The following is a 21,541-nucleotide window of genomic DNA, read 5'->3' as shown; positions in this document are numbered from 1 at the left end:
TAAATGACCGGCAAGGCCCAACGGAAGGTACGGGCTCCCAGGCCACCCCGGGGCAAGCACAGCCCTGGCGCAGGCACCGCGCTTCACCCCGAGCTGCAACCACCCACCGCCGACCCACCGAGAGCTCTCTCAGTCCGAGGGAGAAAGGCTGGAGAAGCTGCCCAGCCGCAGGTGGAGAGGCACCGAGCTTCCGTTAAAAACAAACAAGCAAGAAAGTCACAACACAAACCAACAAGAGTTTTAACCGTTAAAAACCTCAGTTAAGAGAATGCAGCTAGGGAGGGCTGCAGCGAAGGCAGAGACAGTAACGGCTCCGCGGCCACTCCACCCACCTCTCCGAGCGCGGCGCAGGCAGAGCGCGGCGCAGGCAGAGCGCGGCGCAGGCAGAGCGCGGCGCAGGCAGAGCGCGGCGCAGGCAGAGCGCGGCGCAGGCAGAGCGCGGCGCAGGCAGAGCGCGGCGCAGGCAGAGCGCGGCGCAGGCAGAGCGCGGCGCAGGCAGAGCGCGGGAGCCGCAACACAGCGACAAGCCGCTCCCGCCGCTATCCGCGCCCGACCCGTAGCGGAAGCCGCTGCCCCGCCCCTTGCACTCTGGCCCCGCCCCTTGCACTCTGACCCCGCCGCCGCTGTCTCTGCGCTTCCTGTTCCCAACCGCGTGGGCGCGGCGGGCACGGCGGCGGCATGGCGGGCGGGGCGGCGGGCGAGGTGCAGTGCCTCAGCTACGCGGGGTGCAACTTCCTGCGGCAGCGCCTGGTGTTGTCCACGCTCAGCGGGCGGCCGCTGAAAATCCACAAGATCCGCTCCAAGGAGGAGGACCCTGGCCTCAGGGGTGAGCGGGGGGTACCGGCGGCCGCAGAGGGAAGGGGTCGGAAGGGCTTGGGAGCCACGGCTACGGCTGTGCCGGAGGCTTGGTGCGAGGCAGGGGCAGCTTTGACACTTTCTCGGCAGCTTCTGCCGGCGGGTCCCAGCTGCATGTCAGTGTAACATCGTGGAAGAGCTGTCCCCTGCCCACCCCGCATACCCTGCACGGGAGGCGAGTCTGCTGGGCTGGCACACGTGGGTGGCGCGGCTTTGGAAGCAGAAGGCGTGGGAGCAGCGGGAGGAGGATGTCACCCGAATTGTTTTCGTGGCAGCCACGTGCCGTGGAGAGACCCCGTGCCGGCAGCGGTGCGGCTTTCCGCGGCGCTCCGCAGCCGTGATGCTTCTGTCCCAGCGCGAGCCTTCGTGAGCCGGTCCGAAACGAAGCGCACCGGGCGACAGGAGCGGGATGTGCGGGGCAGGGATGCCAGGCGCGGGGCTGGCGGTGCCTCTGGCAGCGGCTCTCCGGGCACAAGTTGTCGCACTTGCTGGCACTCTGGCCGCCGTTTCCTGCCGCGTGCTCCGTCTCTATGGGAGCCCAAGTGCCCACAGTTTTAACGGCTCAGCTTTCACGTTGTGTCACGTTGGGTTTGTTGTTGGTTTGGGCTTTTTTAATCTGAATTTTGCCCAAACAGTCCTACAGGTGGAAGACGTGGAAGGCCATACACACCCAATTTCTGAAAGCTTTCAGTGCTATGGATTCCCTTGAGGAAAACCTTGCTTGAGGGCTCTTTACTCCCCTAATAGGACCTTTGGCAACCCAGAATAAATTTCGTTGTTGGACTGAAGAAGGCAAGAGGGTAGAGACTGAGAAAGAAATGTTATTGTGGTGTTCACCTATTTTTTGAACAAGGTGTGACGTTAAGACCCAGCATAAATCCTACTTAGCCTCTTGAGGAGGCTTTATAGCTAGACATTTTCTTTCAAGCCTGTCAAAACATTCTTGTGTACTGGACTTTAACATTTACCGTGGCTCAAAGTATTTATTGTTGTCATGGGAAGTTTGGTAGTGGTGGAATTTAGGTTTTACCATGTCTTTTATAAAACGTGTTTGAATTGCTTTTAAAAAGTATGGGTTAAACTGTAAACTGTTACAAATAATAACAGCAAAGTATGCTTTGTGGTGATGGTTCAACATGGAGTTATCTCTGCTTTTTGTGACTGTAATATTTGCAAGGAAAAGTTTTTTACAGGTTTGTTCTCCAGAAGGTAAGGAATCACTCTTGTACTGGAAGAGCTCCCCATACTGTACTCTAAACCTTTAGTTTTAGAAGTTATCTGAACAAAGAGCAGAACCTGCACTGTGTGACTGGGGCATCTACTATGTTATGCAAACATTCATGAACTGTAATTCCTGCAGGTAGTTCTCTAGTTTAAATGCCTGTTGCATCTTAGAAGCTTGTATAAGAAGAAAAGTGTGTTGAAGAAGTAGCACAGTGTTATTGCTGGGGGAGTCTGCAACCTACCAACTGTTATGCAGGTGTTATGGGTCCTTAAAACTACCTGGGTTTTTCACTTGTGTGTGTGTGTTCACATATTTTCTTTGATACTGGTCTGTATCAGTTTGGGATACCTAAATACTAAAATACTAGCATATCTTATTCCCTTTTTCCCCCCCCTTAAATGTGCTTGTCCTTTCCCACCTTTCTGGACAAGAATCCACACAAATCAGAAAAATAGGAATTAGGTCCACAAACCATTGCAGTATATACAGTAAGCAATAAAAGAGGTCATGTGGAGACTTGTATCATTTTTTTGTAGGCCTTATGCCAGCAACAGGTTTGTAGATGAAAAGTTTAAAGTCTGCAGAAATTTGAAAGTCTGCAGGTGAGTGTGTCTGTGGAAGGAGCAGCTGTGCAGCAGTACTTTGCATCTGAATGTCTCCCTCTTTTAAACGACGACTTGTACAGAGAATAATGGGAAGCTGTCATCATCTTGATGGGATCCTGTTTGTTGGGATTTGTATGTTGTGCTTCATACTGAGCAAAATATAAGTACTCAAGCAAAATGTGCTTGAGTAATCCATCAGGCCACTGTGCTCAGAAGTACTGTGAGCGGGGAAGAGGACTGTGGCTGTTACAGTGGTTGTATCCTGGGGGCATCGCAATCAATCCAAGATTCCTGTAAGCGTGGAGGCTCAAATTAACATCTCTAGTTTTATAGTAACTTGCTTTTTCTTGTATGGCCTTACTGTCATGAGAGGCAGGAATGGGAAAATGGTTAAGTGTGGTGCTGAAGTTTTATTTTTTCCAGGAATGAATTTAAGGAACTTTAAAATTCTGTCTTTGTTCTTCCCCCTAGATTTTGAAGCAAGTTTTATTCGCCTGATTGACAAAGTGACCAATGGCTCTCGGATTGAAATAAACCAAACAGGTGAGATTGTTTTCTCTTCTTCCTCTGTTTTGTTCTTGTGGGCTCTCTCATTTGCTGCAGTGGAATCAGAGTTTTGGCTTGGCGGATGTAGGTGTTCAGATGAATCAGAGAAAATCGGAAATAACCAAGCTGAGAACTTCTACAGAAACTGATTGATGCAGGAAGATCAGTGCTCTACTGTAATGCAGAGAGTTAAGGAAACTCTTCTGCTGAATAATTAAAATTAGTATTTTGTTTGGTATGCAGGATTTCAGAGAGGGGAAGTGCCTTCTGAACTGGAATGGAGTTTTGTAGAAGGCAAGGTTTACATTCCAAAAAGACAAACTTCTGAGGAAGACTTTTTATTTGTTTGCCTAGTCATGCTCAGAAAAAGGTATTGATTTGAGTGAGAAGCATCCTGCATAACAGCCTTGTCTGGTTCTTGTCCTTTTTTTTCTTTCTCTCTCTCTTTCTTTTTTTTTTCCTTTGAGTGTATTAAGGATTATGGCTAGTCAGTATAGCAGATGAGCTATCACCAGCTATGCTGAGATAGCAATGATCCAATGGTCTGGTGAAGATTTAGCTGCTGTGGAGAGCAGTAATTGCTTGTTTCATCATTTTGGGGCTGCTAAGAGATCTTCTGTTTGTGGGACAAAGGGGAAAGTAGGAAAAGTGATGTGCAAGACAGACTCTTTTGTATTGGCCCATTTATTAACCACAGACATAGAAGTAACATGTTGGAAGTGCTACCATCTTTCATGAAATTGTCTGTCTCCCATTTATGCAGTTGCCTGTATGTGTTGCTGCAATCTCTAATAGTGGCTGGTGTGCTGACAGTGCTTTTATTTGGTTTACTTCTCTGGCATCTTCCCCAGGTACCACCTTATATTATCAGCCTGGTCTTCTGTACGGAGGCTCGTTGGAACATGACTGCAGCCCCAGTCGTAGTATTGGCTACTATTTGGAAGGTCTGCTCTGCCTGGCACCTTTCATGAAACATCCACTGAAGATTGTCTTGAGGGGAGTAACAAATGATCAAGTAGATCCTTCCGTAAGTAATTAAATACAGTTATTTTTCCCTGATATAGAAAGATTAGAATGAAGTGTCTAAACTGTGTTACGTTTTTGTAATCCTTCACATCCAGAAGTATGCAGTGTTGCTGCATCTGCCAGCAAACTCCCTGAATCAAGCATCTGTTAAGCTGTTCGCTTTCTGCATCATACTCTGGACTCTGGTTTATAATCCACCTTTTGACTTTCAGTTCTCTTAACTGCTTCAGTTGTCTTCTCTGAAAATTGCTTTTAAATACGATGTGAGGCCAGGCCACTGATTTGCTTCTCCTATTCTATTAGAAATTAAACCAAATGTTTCTCCTACCATGGGATTAAAACACTAGAGTAACAGTTAGTGGTTATGCTGAGATTTTTATAATGTTTGTTTTTAATTAAAACAAAAAGAAAAAGAAAACCAAACCCCAGAAAAACCAAACACAATGGCATCTGGAGAACAGCGTTGCTGTTTGCCTGTTGAGTGAGGCTGCCTGTTTCCCTCTGAGTAGATTAAGGAAACTTTGTCATGTGAAAACTTAACCAGTTTAAATAAATACAAGTACTGTGAAGTGTAACTGCAGATATTAGAGGACTTTCTGAGTCCTTCTGGTATTCATGGCTTTTCTTCAATATTTCTCCTGTAATTTGGAAAATTGGTCTCTCACCAATGGCTCTGTGAGACATCCACATATGTCAAAGTATGATCAAAGTGGATTACTTTCAGCACTGTCAGAAAAAAAGAAAGAGGAAGCATGTTTTGCTAACCTTCCAGTCACTGTCATTAAAAGTACTTAATAGGTAGTAAAAATCAAAGAGGTCTCTTTTGGTTGCCCGTCTTTTTAGTCACAGAGGAGAAATTATTGAAGAATTTGGAAACAAAGAACAGTCCAGTTTTACTGTTGATTTCAAGTAATTTTGGACTCATCTAAGTAACTGAGTCATGATTCTGGAAATTACTCCTCTTCAGGCATCAGCCACGTGAACCAATATAGGTGAAACAATTTTAATTGAAATGAGTGCAAGAATTTAAGCCAGTTAATTTTGTGCTTGAAGGGGGCTTTCACTAGCCAAAGCTCAGACAAAGAAGGGTATTGGAATACATCAGCTGAATCATTGTACCATTGGTTTTAAATTGATTTGAGCTTTTATTTTTCAATAGGCAGAAGTTGTTTAGAAACTGGGTGAACATTTATTACCTGTGCTTGCCCCAATACGACTATTTACTGTACTCTTTCTGGCTTTCCAAGGAGAAGGGGGAAACATAAATATATTGTGGCTGCTTTAAAATGGGCAAGTTTTCCCTGTTGCTCTTCATGCAAGAACCTCTCCATCTCACCTCAGTAGATACAACAGGCAAGATACATACTCATCTGCTTTTGAGATTTTTCATTTGGTTTGTTTGTAAAAACAATCCTATGTGTTATAAACGTGTCTTCTGGAGCTAGATGAACTCTGCAGATGTATCCTTGCATGATTGTATTCAATATCTGCCATCTACAGACAAATGCACAATTTACATATGTGTGTGAATATATATATATATACACACACACAGATATGATCCCACAACAGCACCCTTGTGCTTGAAAGAAGGTAGTCCTACCAATCCCCCCTCCGTATCTCCTGCTTTCAACCACACAATCCTGTGTGCTCCAATACCATGAATGCTTTTCAAAGCTTTCCCTATGACAGTTCAGCTAAATGGCAAAATCACAGAGAGCTGTTCCCTTGACTTTTCTTCTGGAGGTATCCACAAGATGAATAGCAGGAGTGTGTGTGCAGCTAGAGAAATGAGATCTTTCACTCGTGGTAGCAATGTGCAGGTAGGCTGACCCACTGGGCTTTTTGGAATCTGTTCTCATCACTGAGGTCTTGCATCTCATCCAATCATATCTGCTGGATGTGATTGCCAAGTTGTGAGTTTGAGGGTGCTCTTTGCCTGAGAATGTCTTTTTGTCAGGAGGACAAAAGGAAACACAGCAAATCTGCTGTGTGGAGAGTGAGAGACAGGTCAGGATGAATTCCTGGTACATAAACAGAGTGTTTATGCTGGCATTTATTTATATATATTAATAGCCTCCTCCATTCTGAAGGAGCCAATAAAACCCAGGGTAAAGTGCACTTGCCCTGGTGATAAATAGTCAGTGATACATCCTAAATGACTGAGTGGGATACCACTTTACTTACACTCGTCAGGAAGAAATGTGGTTTTGAAATACCAGCCTGAACTGTTCGCTGGCAGCCTTCTTGTTTGTGTTGCATTTTCCTGCATGACCACTGGTGGGGCCTGACCACAGATAGCTTGAGGGACAGCAATATGGGACTGGTGTATAAAGTTAAGGTAGTTTCAAGTTTGTCTGTATAGAGAATATGTCTGTAGGTGTCTTTGTAAGGTGTCTTTGAAGGGAATGGAGGTGGCATGCAAATAATAGTTCCTGTTTTCCTTCCCTTCTCCTCTTGTTGTTTTTCTGATGGATGCAGAGTGCTACAGTAACCTGATTTTATAACAACTGCTCTTAATGTTTGCATCTGAAAGTAATTAAGGCTTTTTTATGGCTCTGCTATAGGACTTTCAGCTGAAATTACTTTCATTCTGGCATGGGTCTACCATGTGAAGTTTTGTCGTGGGAGCAGTGATTTTCCAATGCAAATCAAAATTCAGTTATCTGTAATCCCAGGAAAAAAAGTTTTACCTACTGACTTTTCTGCCTCTTTTTTTTTTTTTTTTTACACTTGCTAAACTGTGATTTTAAACTTTGCTGCCTGCCCTGAGTAGGCTGTTGGCCCCACAACATAACACTGTACATATGGCAGGGATAAACGCGCTTCCATGCAGTGCTAATGGCTGTGCAGACCAGCAAGTGCTTGCCCCTTTCCTAGGTAGCCATGAGCTGTAGGGTATGTCAGTTTTGTTTTGCACTTGCCATGGAATTTTATAAACCACCAAAAGTTACTACCTTGTGGTGTTTTTTTTGTAATCATACTTCTTTAAGGGAAAAAGGTTTGTATTTCCAATAGTTTGTGAACAAGAAATGTCTGTGGGACTTAGGTACTTAACCCCTTCTTTGCCTCAATTTTTAATAGCAGGATTGGTTGTCTTCCAGACAGTTGGCCTCCTCAGCTGGCAGATGGATTCAGAGAGCAGTATAGTTTCCCTGTAGTCCAGGAGGAAGTAGTTAGTGACCTACTTAGCCACTTGGATCCCCACAGGTCTATGGGACCAGATGGGATCCATCCTAGGGTGCGGAGAGAGCTGGCAGATGAGCTGGCCAAGCTGCTCTCCGTCATTTTTCAACAGTCCTGGCTCACTGGAGAGGTCCCAGATGACTGGAAGCTGGCCAACGTGATGCCCATCCACAAGAAGGGCTGGAAGGAGGAGCCAGGGAATTACAGACCTGTCAGCCTGACCTCAGTGCCAGACAAGATTGTGGAACAGGTCATCTAGAGTGCAATAACACAGCACTTACAAGATGGCCAAGGGATCAGGCCCAGCCAGCATGGATTTAGGAAGGGAAGGTCTTGCCTGACCAACCTGATCTCCTTCTATGATCAGGTGACTGCCTGGTGGATGTGGGGCAGGCTGTGGATGAAGTCTACCTGGACTTCAGCAAGGCCTTTGACACCATCCCCCACAGCAAACTCCTGGCCAAACTGTCAGCCCATGGCTTGGACAGCAGCACTCTGTGCTGGGTTAGTAACCGGCTGGAGGGCAGAGCCCAGAGAGTGGTGGTGAATGGTGCCACATCCAGCTGGCAGCCAGTCACTAGTGGTGTGCCCCAGGGATCGGTGCTTGGCCCCATCCTGTTGAATATCTTTATTGATGATCTGGACAAGGGCATTGAGTCCATCATCAGTAAATTTGCAGATGACACCAAGCTGGGGGCAGGAGTTGATCTGTTAGAGGGTGGGAGAGCTCTGCAGAGGGACCTTGACAGGCTGGACAGATGGGCAGAGTGCAAGGGCTTGAGATTTAACACATCCAAGTGCTGGGTTCTGCACATTGGCCACAACAACCCCATGCAGTGCTACAGGCAAGGGTCAGAGTGGCTGGAGAGGAGCCAGGCAGAGAGGGACCTGGGGGTACTGGTTGATAGTAGGCTGAGCATGAGCCTGCAGTGTGCCCAGGTGGCCAAGAAGGCCACTGGCATCCTGGCCTGTATCAGGAATAGTGTGGCCAGCAGGAGCAGGGAGGTCATTGTGCCCCTGTACTCAGCACTGGTTAGGCCACACTTTGAGTACTGTGTCCAGTTCTGGGCCCCTCAGTTTAGGAAGAATATTAAGTTGCTGGAATGTGTCCAGAGAAAGGCAACAAAGCTGGGGAGGGGTTTGGAGCACAAGCCCTGTGAGGAGAGGCGGAGGGAGTTAGGGTTGCTTAGCCTGGAGAGGAGGTGGCTCAGAGGAGACCTTATTGCTGTCTACAACTACCTGAAGGTAGGTTCTAGCCCAGTGGGGGTTGGTCTCTTCTCCCAGGCACCCAGCACCAGAAGAAGAGGACACAGTCTCAGGCTGCGTCAGGGGAGGTTTAGGCTGGATTTTAGGAAGTTCTTCATAGAAAGGGTGATTGGCCATTGGAATGGGCTGCCTGGGGAGGTGGTGGAGTCACCATCACTGGAGGTGTTTAAGAAGAGACTGGATGGGACACGTGGTGCCATAGTTTAGTTGATTAGATGGTTGTTGGGTGATGGGTTGGACTCAGTGATCGCAAAGGTCTTTTCCAACCTACTTTATTCTATTCTTAGCGTGTTGTCATTTGTGGTGAGTTATGCTTTCAATTGTATGATGCATTTGCTTTGGTACAACGTGGTCGTGTGTTCTCTGCTCTGGAAATGAAGTAACTGCCCTTTAAGGGTTGCCAAAGGATAGGTTTATGGCAGAGTATAGTCAAGACTCTAGAAAATATGACTTTAGGTTTCAGTTCTGCTACCATCTTGTGATCTCCATAGAGATGGCTCATCTACCAAGCAGAACAACCTTTTCTACTTCAAGTGCTGCCAATCACCTCTCTATTGAGGCTGCAAATCTGGAACTATGACAGTCCTTTATTATTTGTCTGTCTGGGACCTGGTAAGTATCATGTCTGTAATTTGACTGAGGTCTGAGAAATATCACAGTATAACTAAGGTTGGAAGAGACCTCAAGGATCATCGAGTCCAACCTGTCTCCACAGACCTCATGACTAGACCCTGGCACCAAGTGCCACGTCCAATCTCCTCTTGAACACCTCCAGGGATGGTGACTCCACCACCTCCCTGGGCAGCCCATTCCAGTGACGAACGACTCACTCAGTGAAGAACTTTCTCCTCACCTCGAGTCTAAACCTCCCCTGGCGCAGCTTGAGACTGTGTCCCCTAAATATGATGCATCTCTAAAATTTTTGAAACAGACAAAGCTGGTCCAGCTTCCTAATGCTGGGATAACATGCTTTCACCAGAGATAGGGTTCAGTCCAAAGTGTTGCAGAAGTGGAAATAGAGGAGGGGAAAGCTTTTCCTTTTTTACTGATGTATTTTATTTCATAGGAAAGAAATTTTGTGTAACTTAAACGCAAACCACATCAGCTTGTCGGAACCTCCACGAGTGTGAACATGTGTATGTGTGTACGTGTGAGTAAGGGGTTTTGCTCTGAAAGACAAATGTGTATGATTAGTGAAGGAGCCTGAATAAGGCAGCCTGGCTGTAAAAAGGGTTAAAAACATAAAAAGCCATAGAAGGAATCATTGACTTACAGCATTTATTTTTTTTAACTAAGACTTTCAAATATTGATATTACCATTAAAAACAACACCAAGTGCTTCTCTAAGAGAATAAGTATGTTGGCCAGCAAAATTTAAAGGGCACGACCTGTGGCATGCACTTGTAGCTACTCAGGTAGCTCTTACAGGTGGTTGACAGCATTGTAGATGAGGTCTGTGCTACTAATTGCAGAGAGAATGAAACTCAAGAGTTGTGGATTCTGGATGAAGGCCTTTTTTTCTCTTTTCCTTTTTTTTTTCCCCTCCTCAGCTGCCATCTACAGCATGCCTGTTTGCTTCACCTGAATCTAGTTACTCTTTGGCCATGGTCCTGTCTCTCCCAAGCTGTTTGTCCTGTGCTGTTGCACTGCTAAATTATTTTTGTCACCTGTGGAAATGCTTCTGAAGACAAGTCACTGTTGTGTTAGATCAGCAATTAGGACAAGCAATAGCAAAGAAAATCCTGCTCAGATCTGGATTTGGTGAGCGTCTGGCTCAAAGGGAGTACACAGAAGATGTCTCACCCATTCCAGATTCTTCTAAGTATTTCAAGAGAAGTTTTTGTTCCTCAGAAACAGTTAAAAGAAGTTCTTGACAGAAGGATGAAGTTCTTCCTGACAAATTAAGGGCCTGCTTCAGAATGCAAAGGGTCCTGCAATCATGATTATATAACTGTAGTAATTTTTAATGATGACAGAAAAATGTGATTTTTTTTTTTCCAATACCTGGTTTCAGAAAAGCAAATGAGCTGTTTTAACTGAGGTGTTATAGTGGTAAAAATCAGGTTGAGGAAGAAATTCAGAACAGGAAATTCTATCTCCCAATATTTTGTTTCAGAAATATTTTTGAGTTGTGAGATACTGTGGTTGTTTAGGAGTAGCTGAAGCTTTCTGTGCTGCATTCCCATGTTTTCCTATGGACACCTAGTATGGAGAAGTCTTGCCCTTGTTAGACACCTCATAATGCAATGATTCTTAACTTACTGACTTGTGTAACTTGCAATAAAGACTCTGTTTTTTTAATCCTGTGTTTGTAGGTTGATGTTCTTAAGGCAACATCTCTACCCCTACTGAAGAAGTTTGGAATTGATGGTGAAGGTCTGGAAATCAAGGTAAAACAACTTGTTCCTTTCTTTTCTAGCACATGTTGAAATGATACTCTGTTCTGCTTCACAGGGCCATATGCTTGCTGCCAGTATCTGTCTCCAGCAGATACATAGTTGTAGCTGTGCATAATTGCCTTCTCCTCTTGGCATGATTTAAATGGCACACCAGCCACACAGTGTTTGCCGATGGTGTAGAAAAGAGATGCAAAAGCTATGGGTAGAGAGGGTAAGAAGAAAGCAGTGACTTTTCTTAGTGTCTGACATCTCAGCAAGCTAAGAAACCTTTTTGCTTTCTTATCCCATTTCAGTTACTTTAATTGATTTTTCCTTGCTCTTGTTTCTCTTGCCCTGCTTAGGACTAGGGAGCTGAGTCTGTGTTTGGGTGATTGAGATTTGCTTCCAGTTTGGAAAATACAGGAAAGAAACTTTTTGTCAAAGACTACACTTTTCACAGGCCAAATAATTCTGGATGCAGAATGTTTGGGTTTTGGGGTGTTTCGTTTTGTTTTGTGTTGAAAAATAAAACTACAGCCTTTAAAAGTTAAGATCAGTCATTTTGAATGTGTGAAATTTCTTGCTGAGCTACTGGTCTCTGCATGCTCTGCCAAGCCCTGCACCCCAGGTGCCTCCCTTCACCCTGCCTATAGCCCAAGACCCCATGTCATCACTCTGGGACTGTCTGCCGTTGTTCCAGTGATGCTGCTGCAGGGCCAGTCTCTAGCTCTCCACAGCCCTGCCCTACCCACCCATGAGCACCCTGAGCTAGACTCACTGACAGGCTTATGTGCCAACCCCATCTTTGTGGATGTTGGCTGGGGTGAGGCACCAGGGTCAGGCTGGCCAGGCCTATTTGTGGGAGTAAGCACATTCTGGTCCCTCATACGCATACTGAATATCAAACACTTTTAGTCTATGGTCAGCTGTGCAGGACAGGTTTGCTTAAGACACCAGTCAGGGTTGCCTTCCTGGTAAAGATGGGGGTTTTTTGTTTGGCTGTTTTCACTTGAGACGTTACACCCTACTGTACTTGAGAGAGGAGAGGAAGAAGCCAAATCAAATTTTGTTTACAGGCTTGGTTCAAAACCCATTTTGCAAAATCCATTTTTGCTATTACAGTGTCCTTTTCCTGCCTGCTGTTGACATAATACGCCTACTGATAGCATTTTATTGTATGTGAAATAGAAGTGTAATTTTTCAGTTTCTCAGTACATTCTCTGTGCTCTTTTCTAACCTGCTTCTTTCCTCCATTGTTGTTTCTAGATCAACCGGAGAGGAATGCCTCCCAAAGGGGGTGGAGAGATACTGTTTGCTTGCCCAGTGAGAAAAGTCTTGCAGCCTATTCAGTTCACAGACCCTGGCAAAATCAAACGCATCAGAGGCACTGCGTATCCTTGTTTGTTTGTTATTCCTTTAAACTCCCAACTTAAGGTTGCAGGAGTATGCCCGTGTTGCTGAGAATGTGTCCAGGTAATGCAGAGTGACATTACACAGACAGATCACACAACTAGATTTCAAGACCATGTCTTAAAACTGCTGTTTTCAGAATGCTGCTGTTCAAAAAGCATTGGTAGACAAGTAAGTAAATTTAAACTAGCACTATTTAAAATCTTTTCAACAGCAAGAAATTAAAATACCTTCCATCATGTAATGAGGCAGTAATACAGCAGGGGAGCTGTGTTGCAGCAACCTCTTAGAGTGATCCAAAATGCTGAATGCACCAGCTGTACAGAATGATCAGTTTTCTGATAGTTGTTTACTGGTTTTGGCCTTACGATCTTGAAACTTTTGGTTTACCTATTCCACAAGAGAATGCCATAGAAATTTGCAGAAAAGGAACTCCCCTTCTGCTGGGGAGAAGCTGGGAGGGAGGTTTGAGAGTGTATTTCCCTGCATTGCTATGTGCATGTAGGTAAAAACGTGTGGTTAAACGTGCAGAACGTGTCTCTGTGCTGTAGTTCGAATGGAATGTGGAACACGATGTGCTTCGTGCATTTGAAGACACGTTATGAATATCGCTGCAGCAGCACCTGAGTAAAAAGGCATAAAGGCAGTTCATCTGTTGTGTAGTTTGAAGAGGTGCGCTGGGGTGAGTGGGAAGATGGTAATTTCTTCTTCCTGGGAACTGTTACCTTCAGATGCTGAGTGACTCAAGAACTGGTGGACTTGATAGCCTCACAGCACTACAAAGTAGTTGGAGAGAGCAAAGACAGTTTTATTTTAAAGCATGTTACTACTTTCTAATTTTGTTAAACCATTTGTAATCTGCTCAATGTCTCTCTGTTAGCAGATGGATGGAAAGAAAAGATATCTTGCTGTTAATTCAGAGAAACTTCACCTGTCATCACCTTTCAGTAGTATAGGAAGAGCAGAGCACGCAGGATTTACTCCATCATAAGAAAGCACAAGATGACTGAACAGGAATTTAAAATTATCAAAGGGTGTTTTTAAGATAGGTAGTTATCTAGCAATAACGAGCTGTTCTGCACATGTTCTGCATACCTCACTTCGAGGTATTGTCAGTGAAAAGGCTATAGGAAGCACTTGCACATATATGCTTTTTAAATACAGGAGAATGGACTAGTGCTCTGGAATGGATGTGCAGGACAAAACTGCATTTTGCAGAATAATGCATTGGGACCTCTTGGCCACTTTCATCAATCTCTGGTTTAAATTTCTTTTGTGAACACAATGAATTCCTTAGCTTGGAAATGTAGATACTCTGTCAGAGTGTCACCACAGATGGCAAACAGAATGGTGGAATCTGCAAGGAGCATCCTGAATAAATTCCTGCCAGACATATATATCTACACAGATCATATGAAGGGGGTCAGCTCTGGAAAGTAAGTATCCAGTATTCACAGAGAACAGAAATTCCATTCTGCATTTGTTTGTCTGCTAGAGTATTCTGATCTGTAATTTCATCAAGTTTTACACCACAATCTTCTGTTTTGCTGAGTTGAAATAAATAATCCTTGCAGGAAAAAAAAAAAGAAATTAATCGCTAGATATGCTTGTTTTACTCATTTATGTGTTTTCTTGAACAAGGAATGTGATGTGTCATTACTGCCACCAACAGCAACTTGAGCTTTCTTCTTGTTGTTTTGAGGTGAGATTAAAATCAGAGGCACCATGGTGTATTGTGAAAAACAACATTCAAATTGACTGTACACCCTGTGATGGAAATGGTGGTATTAAGGAAGGGACAAAACTGGTTTAGAAAGTGTTTGAACTGTATAGATTGTCTTCCACTTCACCATTACATAAGTAGTTGAAGAAGTGTCCTTTCAGCAGCAAGGACTGGAAAACCAAGAGATTAATTTACTTACTTTCACACATTTTGTTTGCCAGCAGAACACAGAAGCGATGAATGTGATTCAAACAATATTATTGGTTTATTATCCTTGTCACTTTTTGATGGGGTTTGAAGGAGTTCTGGATAACATTTGTCTTTATCTGTATGCTCAAATCCAAGCCTGCACGTTTTCTTTTGCTGTTCCTGTATTACCTTTAAAGAAAACCATGTTATATCTGCGTATTTAGTAATGTAGAATTGTCTAGTCAAGTAGACAATTTAGAATTGTCTACTCACTTTTAAGTATTTTTACTCTTTTCTGATCCTCCATCACATTTAATAACCTAATTTAGTAAGGCTTGTGGCTCCAGACTTAACAGTAATCAGAATTGTGAAAACATTTCTGGGAGGTGTGTGTTTCAGGGGACATATTTTAGTTATTATCTGTCTATAAAGTGAAAAAGTCAAATTATTTGGGGCAGTAGTGGTACATTTACTGCTTGTAAGGGCATAAAGAATAGCATGGGAGGGTGAACTGAATGCCTCTCCATCCTGCTGGTGCATGCATTTTTTTGATGTTGCTGTGCTGCCACATTCAGCATAAGTAGGGTGCCAGTTTGATTGCATTATATCAGATAGTAACATTTTGCCACTTTGGCAAAGCTTTTCTCATTACCTGTTTCCCAGCACTTGTGTATGTGTCTTAGCAGCACGAGGACTAGGAAAGCAATATGCCCCATTGTTTCTGACACTGCTTCTGGTAGCAAGCAAGACCAGCAAGGACTAGTTCAGCCCATCAGTGCCCAGCCAAAACCAAGCCCTGGTTTCAGAATATAAAGCACTGAACAATATGTCCCTTCCCCAGTAACGGAAACTTCAGAAGATACGTTATCTGAAAATCTTCTGCCACCTGTAATGTCTCTTTAACCAAAACCTTCCCAGTTCTGTTTTGAGCTCTCAAACATTTGTCTGTGTAGATGCTGTCTAATGCTCTTGGCACAGATTGCTGTGGGCTATTGAACACTAAGGAATTCTGCCAGTGTGCATAGCTATTAAGGGTTCTTGCCCCCAGAATTGCATCTTTAACACTGTTTCTGTCTTGCTATCTAGATCTCGCTCTCTCTTTCAGAGGAAGGAGGAAAAGAACATCTTGACCATACCTTCTGTGTTGCTTAGCAAAAGCAGGCAGTTAAATATGGGTGGGAACCACTGATACCTTTCTGTTCCTGCCCTACTGAAATACCTCTGGAGGAAATGTTATATTTCTGGCACTGGGAGAGCTTATGTGTGTTGATACTTGGGGTTTGTTTTTCTGGTTTGTTGATGATGGTGATGTTCCTTGCAATTCAGGGTCAGTGTGACTTTTTTAATTAAGAGCTTGGGGTGGTGGAGACAGCAGGAGCCCAGAACTGTAGAAAATCCTGTGTCTGGAGTCAAGTCAACTAACCTTCTTTTGAATGGCTAGTTATTGGTGTTCTTCCAGGGCATATAAATAAGAGGATTTTGTGGCATTTTATTTGCTTTCCTTACAACTTTCTGATTTCTCAGAAAGCTCTACTCGGCCATCTGGAGTTTCTTGCAGCAAGTGTTTCTTAACCCTAGCAATAGCATTTTGTAGGATCCTGAGTTCTAAGGAAAACAGGGGTTTTGTTTCTTTGTTTAAAATCATATGCTCAGAATTCTTACATGATGGTAACAGTTTGGATGGTATTGAACTGCACTTTTTCCCCCCTTTTTTAAATTTTCCTGCCTGCTGGCATGGTTATGGTCTAATCTTGTTAAAATTTGAAGCTTCTGGGGAAAGAGCTTGATCCCTAAAGAGAGTTAGTTTTGGTTTTGAATGTGGCAGAGTATAAAATAAACTACAGAAACCTTCAAAATATATTCACCATACACAAATAAATGTGAAATAAATTTCTTTCTTTTCTTTATTTTCAATAGAGAAGAATAGTTCTGAGGTGTGAATGTTTTATTATTTTTCTGTTTTAAAGAGTTTCTGCCAGGAATATCCAGCACAATAGGTTTAAGGCAAAGTACTGTTGTTAATGTTTTCTCCAGGGTTTATCAAATATATATGATGGGAAAATGGTTGGCAAGTCCACATTCCCACTATTGTCCTGTGAGAGTAGCTGTTTGTGACTTGAGGAGGAGCTTGGCTGGGAGTATTTCTTGGCTCATAACTCAATTTTTGTCCTTAAGTGCACTTTTTTGCTTTCTTCCAGATCACCAGGTTTCGGCATGTGCCTTACTGCAGAAACCATCAATGGCACTATTCTCAGTGCTGAGCTAGCCTCAAACCCTCAGGGCCAGGGAGAAGCTGTGCGTCCTGAGGAACTGGGCCAGAACTGTGCTAAGCTGTTGCTTGAAGAGATCTACAGGGTAAGCAGCCAATATGTTTTGTGCATTTAGCTGTAGGGTAAGAAGATGATGATATTTTGGTAAAGGAGGAGGTGGTCTGGGGGTACTGAGGCAGAGCTGAGATAAACAGATGCTGCTGGTGTCCTCTTCATCCACGTAAGTGATGGTTTTAAATGGTTCCATTAACAGCATAATGACTTACTGGGCGATGTTATTTCCCATGTCCTGAAGATATTACTATGAAACATTGTAGTGACATATTTTTATTTTGCTTTCTGTCCCCAGCAGAACTGGGGTGGCTTTGCATGGGCTGTTACTTTATTTAATACTAAGTTGCAGGACTGAGAGCGTTAATGCTTTTAAACTAGCAGTTGGAATGGGGTGTTATGAATGAGAACATATGAGGAAGAGGGGCAGGGGGGAAAAAAGCAGGTAGCCTGAATGCTGGCTATTTTATGGTGGTGATGATGACAAAGCCAAATGTGTGATTTGTCAGAAAGGAGGTGGGACAGTGTTTGCATAGGAGTCTTGAGTGCATCACAGTCTCCCACAGCATAATTGGTACTGTATTATAATTAAAATAGTTTTTAATTTGTGGTGAGACTTTTAGTGGATGGGCAGTTTTCAACCTTACAAACTGTTTGGCAATTAGCATCATAATGAATTTCTCACTTAACAGAGAATCTGTTTGTCCTTGCTGTGTATGTCCACAAATGTTAAAAGAAGTAGCTGTCAGTGATGGCCTTTAGGAGGCAATCACCTACCAATTGTACTCACTGTTTAAAACAAATAAACAAGTAAGTAATTGCTCCAAACTGGAGTAGCCTGATGAAACTTTGCAAAGTGTTAAAAATGCTGTTAATGAGATTCTGTATTAGGTAATGTCAATTACAAAATTACTCTCATAAACCACATGAAGGCATTTAGTAATTGCACCATCTCTGCATTGCCTGTCACCATGTCTCCCACCTTATTTAACAGTGAATCCACTATTTCCCTCTTCTTCCTTTTATTATTGATGTATTTATAGAAGCCCTCCTTGTTATCTTTCACTTACCTAACCTAGCCAGGTTTAGTTCCAAGAGACCCTTGGCCTTCCTTGTTGCATCTCAGCATGCTTTGACAGTATTTCTATAATCCTCCCAACTGCTCAGACCTTTTCTCCATTTACTGTAGACTTCCCTCTTCCATTTGAACTTTTCTAGCAGGTCCTTGCTTATCCACACAGGTCTCCTGCCTCCTCTACTAGATTTTTTTTCAAAGGTGTATGTTTATCTTGAGCTTGGAGGAGGTGATGTTTGAATATTAACCCTCTCTTGGAATCCCCTACCATCTACAGCTCATGGGACAGTTTTAAGTAGTTCTTTGAATAGGACAAAGTTAGCCCTCCTTTTAAAGTCCAGGGGAGAAGTTTTCTGTTTGCTTTCTTTCTTTGCCTAACAATATTAAGCTCTAGCATTTCATGCCAAGGCTGCCTCCTGCTGTAATATCCTTGATTAGACCGGTGTTCAAGAGGGGATTGGACGTGGCATTTGAAGCCATGGCTTAGTTAGTCATGAGGTGTTGGGTGACAGGTTGGACTTGATGATTTCTGAGGTCTTTTCCAACCTTATTGATTCTATGATTCTTTCTTAATACAAGGTCTAGCATCACACCTCTCCTTGTTGGTTCTTCAGTCACCTGCATCACCGGCAGAAACTTTGTAGACAGAGTATGCCAGTTCCTCCTTGCCTGCCAAAAAAAAAAGTAAATATTAAAACAAACAATGCACAAACCCCAAAAGAACCCAATCAGTGCAACCTAAAGTTTAGCACATTTTGTGCTTTGTCTAAATCTCTTCGAAGACATTTTTGAGTAGTCATATGATAGAAAGCACAACAGATTCAATTTCTGTGTACCTTTATCAGCAGCAGTAGGTATTTTTTTCCCTGAAAACCATCTAGCACATCACTGATGGAATCTACTGAGGGAATTTGTCTAGACATTTCAGATGTCAGAGAACTTCCCAAAATGAAGAGGCCTAGAAAGGCCAGAACCAGGTAATTTTCTGGTTTAGTGTACTGCAGCTGTTTGAATGTAATGAGTCAACTTCTCTGAAATGCTGGAATAGTGAGGATCTCAGGACAACAGGAAAAAAAGACATCTGAGGGGGCAGTAGAGTCAGACAAGTCTTTGAATGATAAAGGGGTGGGCTGTGAGGTTTCAGTGTCTTTGAAGACAAGATTCTGAGTGAGATTGTTAGCTGTGGTCTGCTATGGTGCCACTGGTGCTCCTAGCAGGCTCTTATGTCTGGGCTGCTTCAGTCCAAAGAGTGACCAATGAGTGCTAAGCGGTGCATGAACTGCTTGTGGTCCTCTACTGCAGCAGCTTGTGGTGGAAAAGATGTCTATTGAAACAGTAAAGATTTGGGAATGTTCTGTATGTAGCAAGAGTAGATTGCTCTGAACAGGCATTTCTTAAATCTTTCTTGTTACACCACCTACTCACTGAATTCAAGGCTCATGAGAGAATTTCTCTCACTGTGATTACATCTCTTTATGAGATTATTTCTCCATCTGTGTCTTTGCCTGTAGGTGCCATGCTGTAAGAGCCAGGGAAGGTTGACTAGAAAAGGGCATCCTGGGAGCACTGGAGCTAATTTTCTGCAGAAGGGTTTTAGCTGTTGAGATCACCCATGAATCTGCAGGATTTCATCACTGTTTAAAGGGGCCCAAGAGCATGGATTAAATTGCTTGCTTAGTGCTTGTGACCTTTACCACGTAGGAAATCTAAGGGTTTGAGTCTTTAGCACACTGTCTTAAATGTCAAATGGTCCCTTTTACTAAGCCTCCAAAAGGCAATGAGATGTAGTATGATGCTTCGAGTCAGTGGACCCTTTTTATGTGCATTTGTTCACTGAAGAATTTCTGAACTAACCAGCTAATTATGACTGGCACAGTGCTAATTACAGTGGCCCTGAAAGAGGGGGCATGGAGTGACTAGCTGTCACTGTCTTTAGACATACAGTTTTCCCCACAGTTATTAAACAGAAGGCCCGTAAGGATTTTCCCCTTGTCTGAGAAAGGTGTTGGTTATGGGAGATTTACATAGCAAATGATTGGCAGAATGGAAAGGTCTGGAACAACTGAATAAAAGACAATGTTTATGCTACTTATCATAAAGCAAAATAGGGTAGTATGCAATACCTGTTTAAGGCTGTGTTGTTTAATGAAGAAAGGTCAAATTATTAGAGGGTTTGTAGAGGCAGGAGGGCTAAAGCTATTTATTTGACTGGAGCTAAAATGGATAAATTTTCAAGATTGCCTTACTTCAGTGTGACAAGGCTTTCGTCCATTCTTCTGAAAGAAAAAAAAAAACAAACAAGCCCAAAACATGTATCACAGAATGGTTTGGTTTTGAAGGGGCCTTAAAAGATCACCTAGCTCCAAGCCCCCTGTCATGGGCAAGGACACCTTTCACTAGACCAGGTTACTCAAAGCCCTGTCCAACCTGGCTTTGACTATTTCCAGGGAGTGGGCATCCACAACCTCCCTGGGCAACCTACTCCAGTGTCTCACCACCCTCCCTGTAAAGAATTTCTTCCTAGTATTAATTTGAAATTTACCCTCCTCAAGCTTCTGTTCATTCCCTCTCATCCTACCACTGCAAGCCCTTGTAAAAAGTCCCTCCCCAGGTTTCTTTTACGCCCCCTTCAGATGCTGGAAGACCACTATAAGGTCTTCCAGGAGCCTTCTCTTCTCCAGGCTGGACAGCCCCGAATCTCTCAGCCTGCCCCCACAGGGGAGGTGCTCCAACCCTCTGATCATCTTCATGGCAGTCCTCTGGACCCACTCTGACAGTTCAATGTCCTTGTGTTGGGAGCCCCGGAACTGGATGCAGTTCTCAAGGTGGTGTCTCACATGAGCAGAGTAGAGGGGAAGAATTACCTCATGTGTCCTGCTGGTCATGATTCCTTTGATGCAGCCCAGCACAAAGTTGACTTTCTGGGCTGCAAGTGCACGTTGACAACTCACATTGAATGTTTCATCAACTGAACACCCCCAAGTCTTTCCTCTCAAGTCCGCCCTCAAGCTGTTTTCTGCTCAGCCTATGTTTGTGATTGGGATTGCCCCAACCCAGGTGCCAGACCTTGTACTTGGCCTTGTTGAACTTCCTGAGGTTGGCATGAGCCCACCTCTCAAACCTGTCGAAGTTCCTCTGGATGGCATCCCTTCCCTTCCACATGCTAACTGGGCCACACAGTTCAATGTCATCTGTAGACTTGCTGAGGGTGGCTCAATCCCACTGTCCATATCAATGACCAGGATGTTAAACAGCACTGGTCCCTGTACCAACCCCTGAGGGACACTACTCATCACTGGTCTCTATTTGGACATTGAGCCATTGACCACAACTTTCTGAGTGCACCCATCCAGTCAATTCATTATCCAGTGAGTGTTCCACCCCTCAAATCCCTGCTTTTCCAGTTTGGTGACCAGGATGTTGTGCAGGACAGTGCCAAATGCTTTACTCAAGTCCAGCTAGATGACATCAGTTGCTCCTCCCTTATTGACTGATGCTGTAATTCCATCATAAAAGGCTGCTAAATTTGTCACTCATGATTTTCCCTTGGTAAAGCCGTGCTGGTTACCAGCAATCACCTCTTCCTCATTTTCTGTATGCAAGACCTATAGTTTTCAGTGTCTTCCTTTTTTTCCCTTTCTGAAGACAAGGCTCATGTTTCTTCTTTTCCAGTCAGCAGGACTTTCACTAGATGGCCATTACCTTTCAAATACGATGGATAGTGGCTTGGCAGCTT

At 43.8% G+C, this 21,541-nt stretch overlaps 1 protein-coding gene across 1 annotated transcript in view; it reads left to right on the top strand.

Annotated features, from left to right (window-relative positions):
* The first annotated feature begins 663 nt into the window (after positions 1-663).
* Positions 664-21,541, top strand: part of RCL1 (RNA terminal phosphate cyclase like 1) — a 38,166-nt gene continuing 17,288 nt past the window's right edge. The window contains exons 1-7 of the mRNA XM_054178756.1: positions 664-826; positions 3,157-3,228; positions 4,083-4,258; positions 11,025-11,099; positions 12,354-12,478; positions 13,808-13,933; positions 16,608-16,764. Of these exons, the coding sequence (XP_054034731.1) occupies positions 679-826; positions 3,157-3,228; positions 4,083-4,258; positions 11,025-11,099; positions 12,354-12,478; positions 13,808-13,933; positions 16,608-16,764 (879 nt within the window). The 5' untranslated portion in view covers positions 664-678. The remainder of the gene's footprint in view (positions 827-3,156; positions 3,229-4,082; positions 4,259-11,024; positions 11,100-12,353; positions 12,479-13,807; positions 13,934-16,607; positions 16,765-21,541) is intronic.

This window comes from Dryobates pubescens, chromosome Z (assembly GCF_014839835.1).
Source record: "Dryobates pubescens isolate bDryPub1 chromosome Z, bDryPub1.pri, whole genome shotgun sequence".
Classification (NCBI taxonomy): Eukaryota; Metazoa; Chordata; class Aves; order Piciformes; family Picidae; genus Dryobates; species Dryobates pubescens.
The sequence above is the reverse complement of the archived record's forward strand: the minus strand, read 5'-3'. Positions and strand labels throughout refer to the sequence as shown.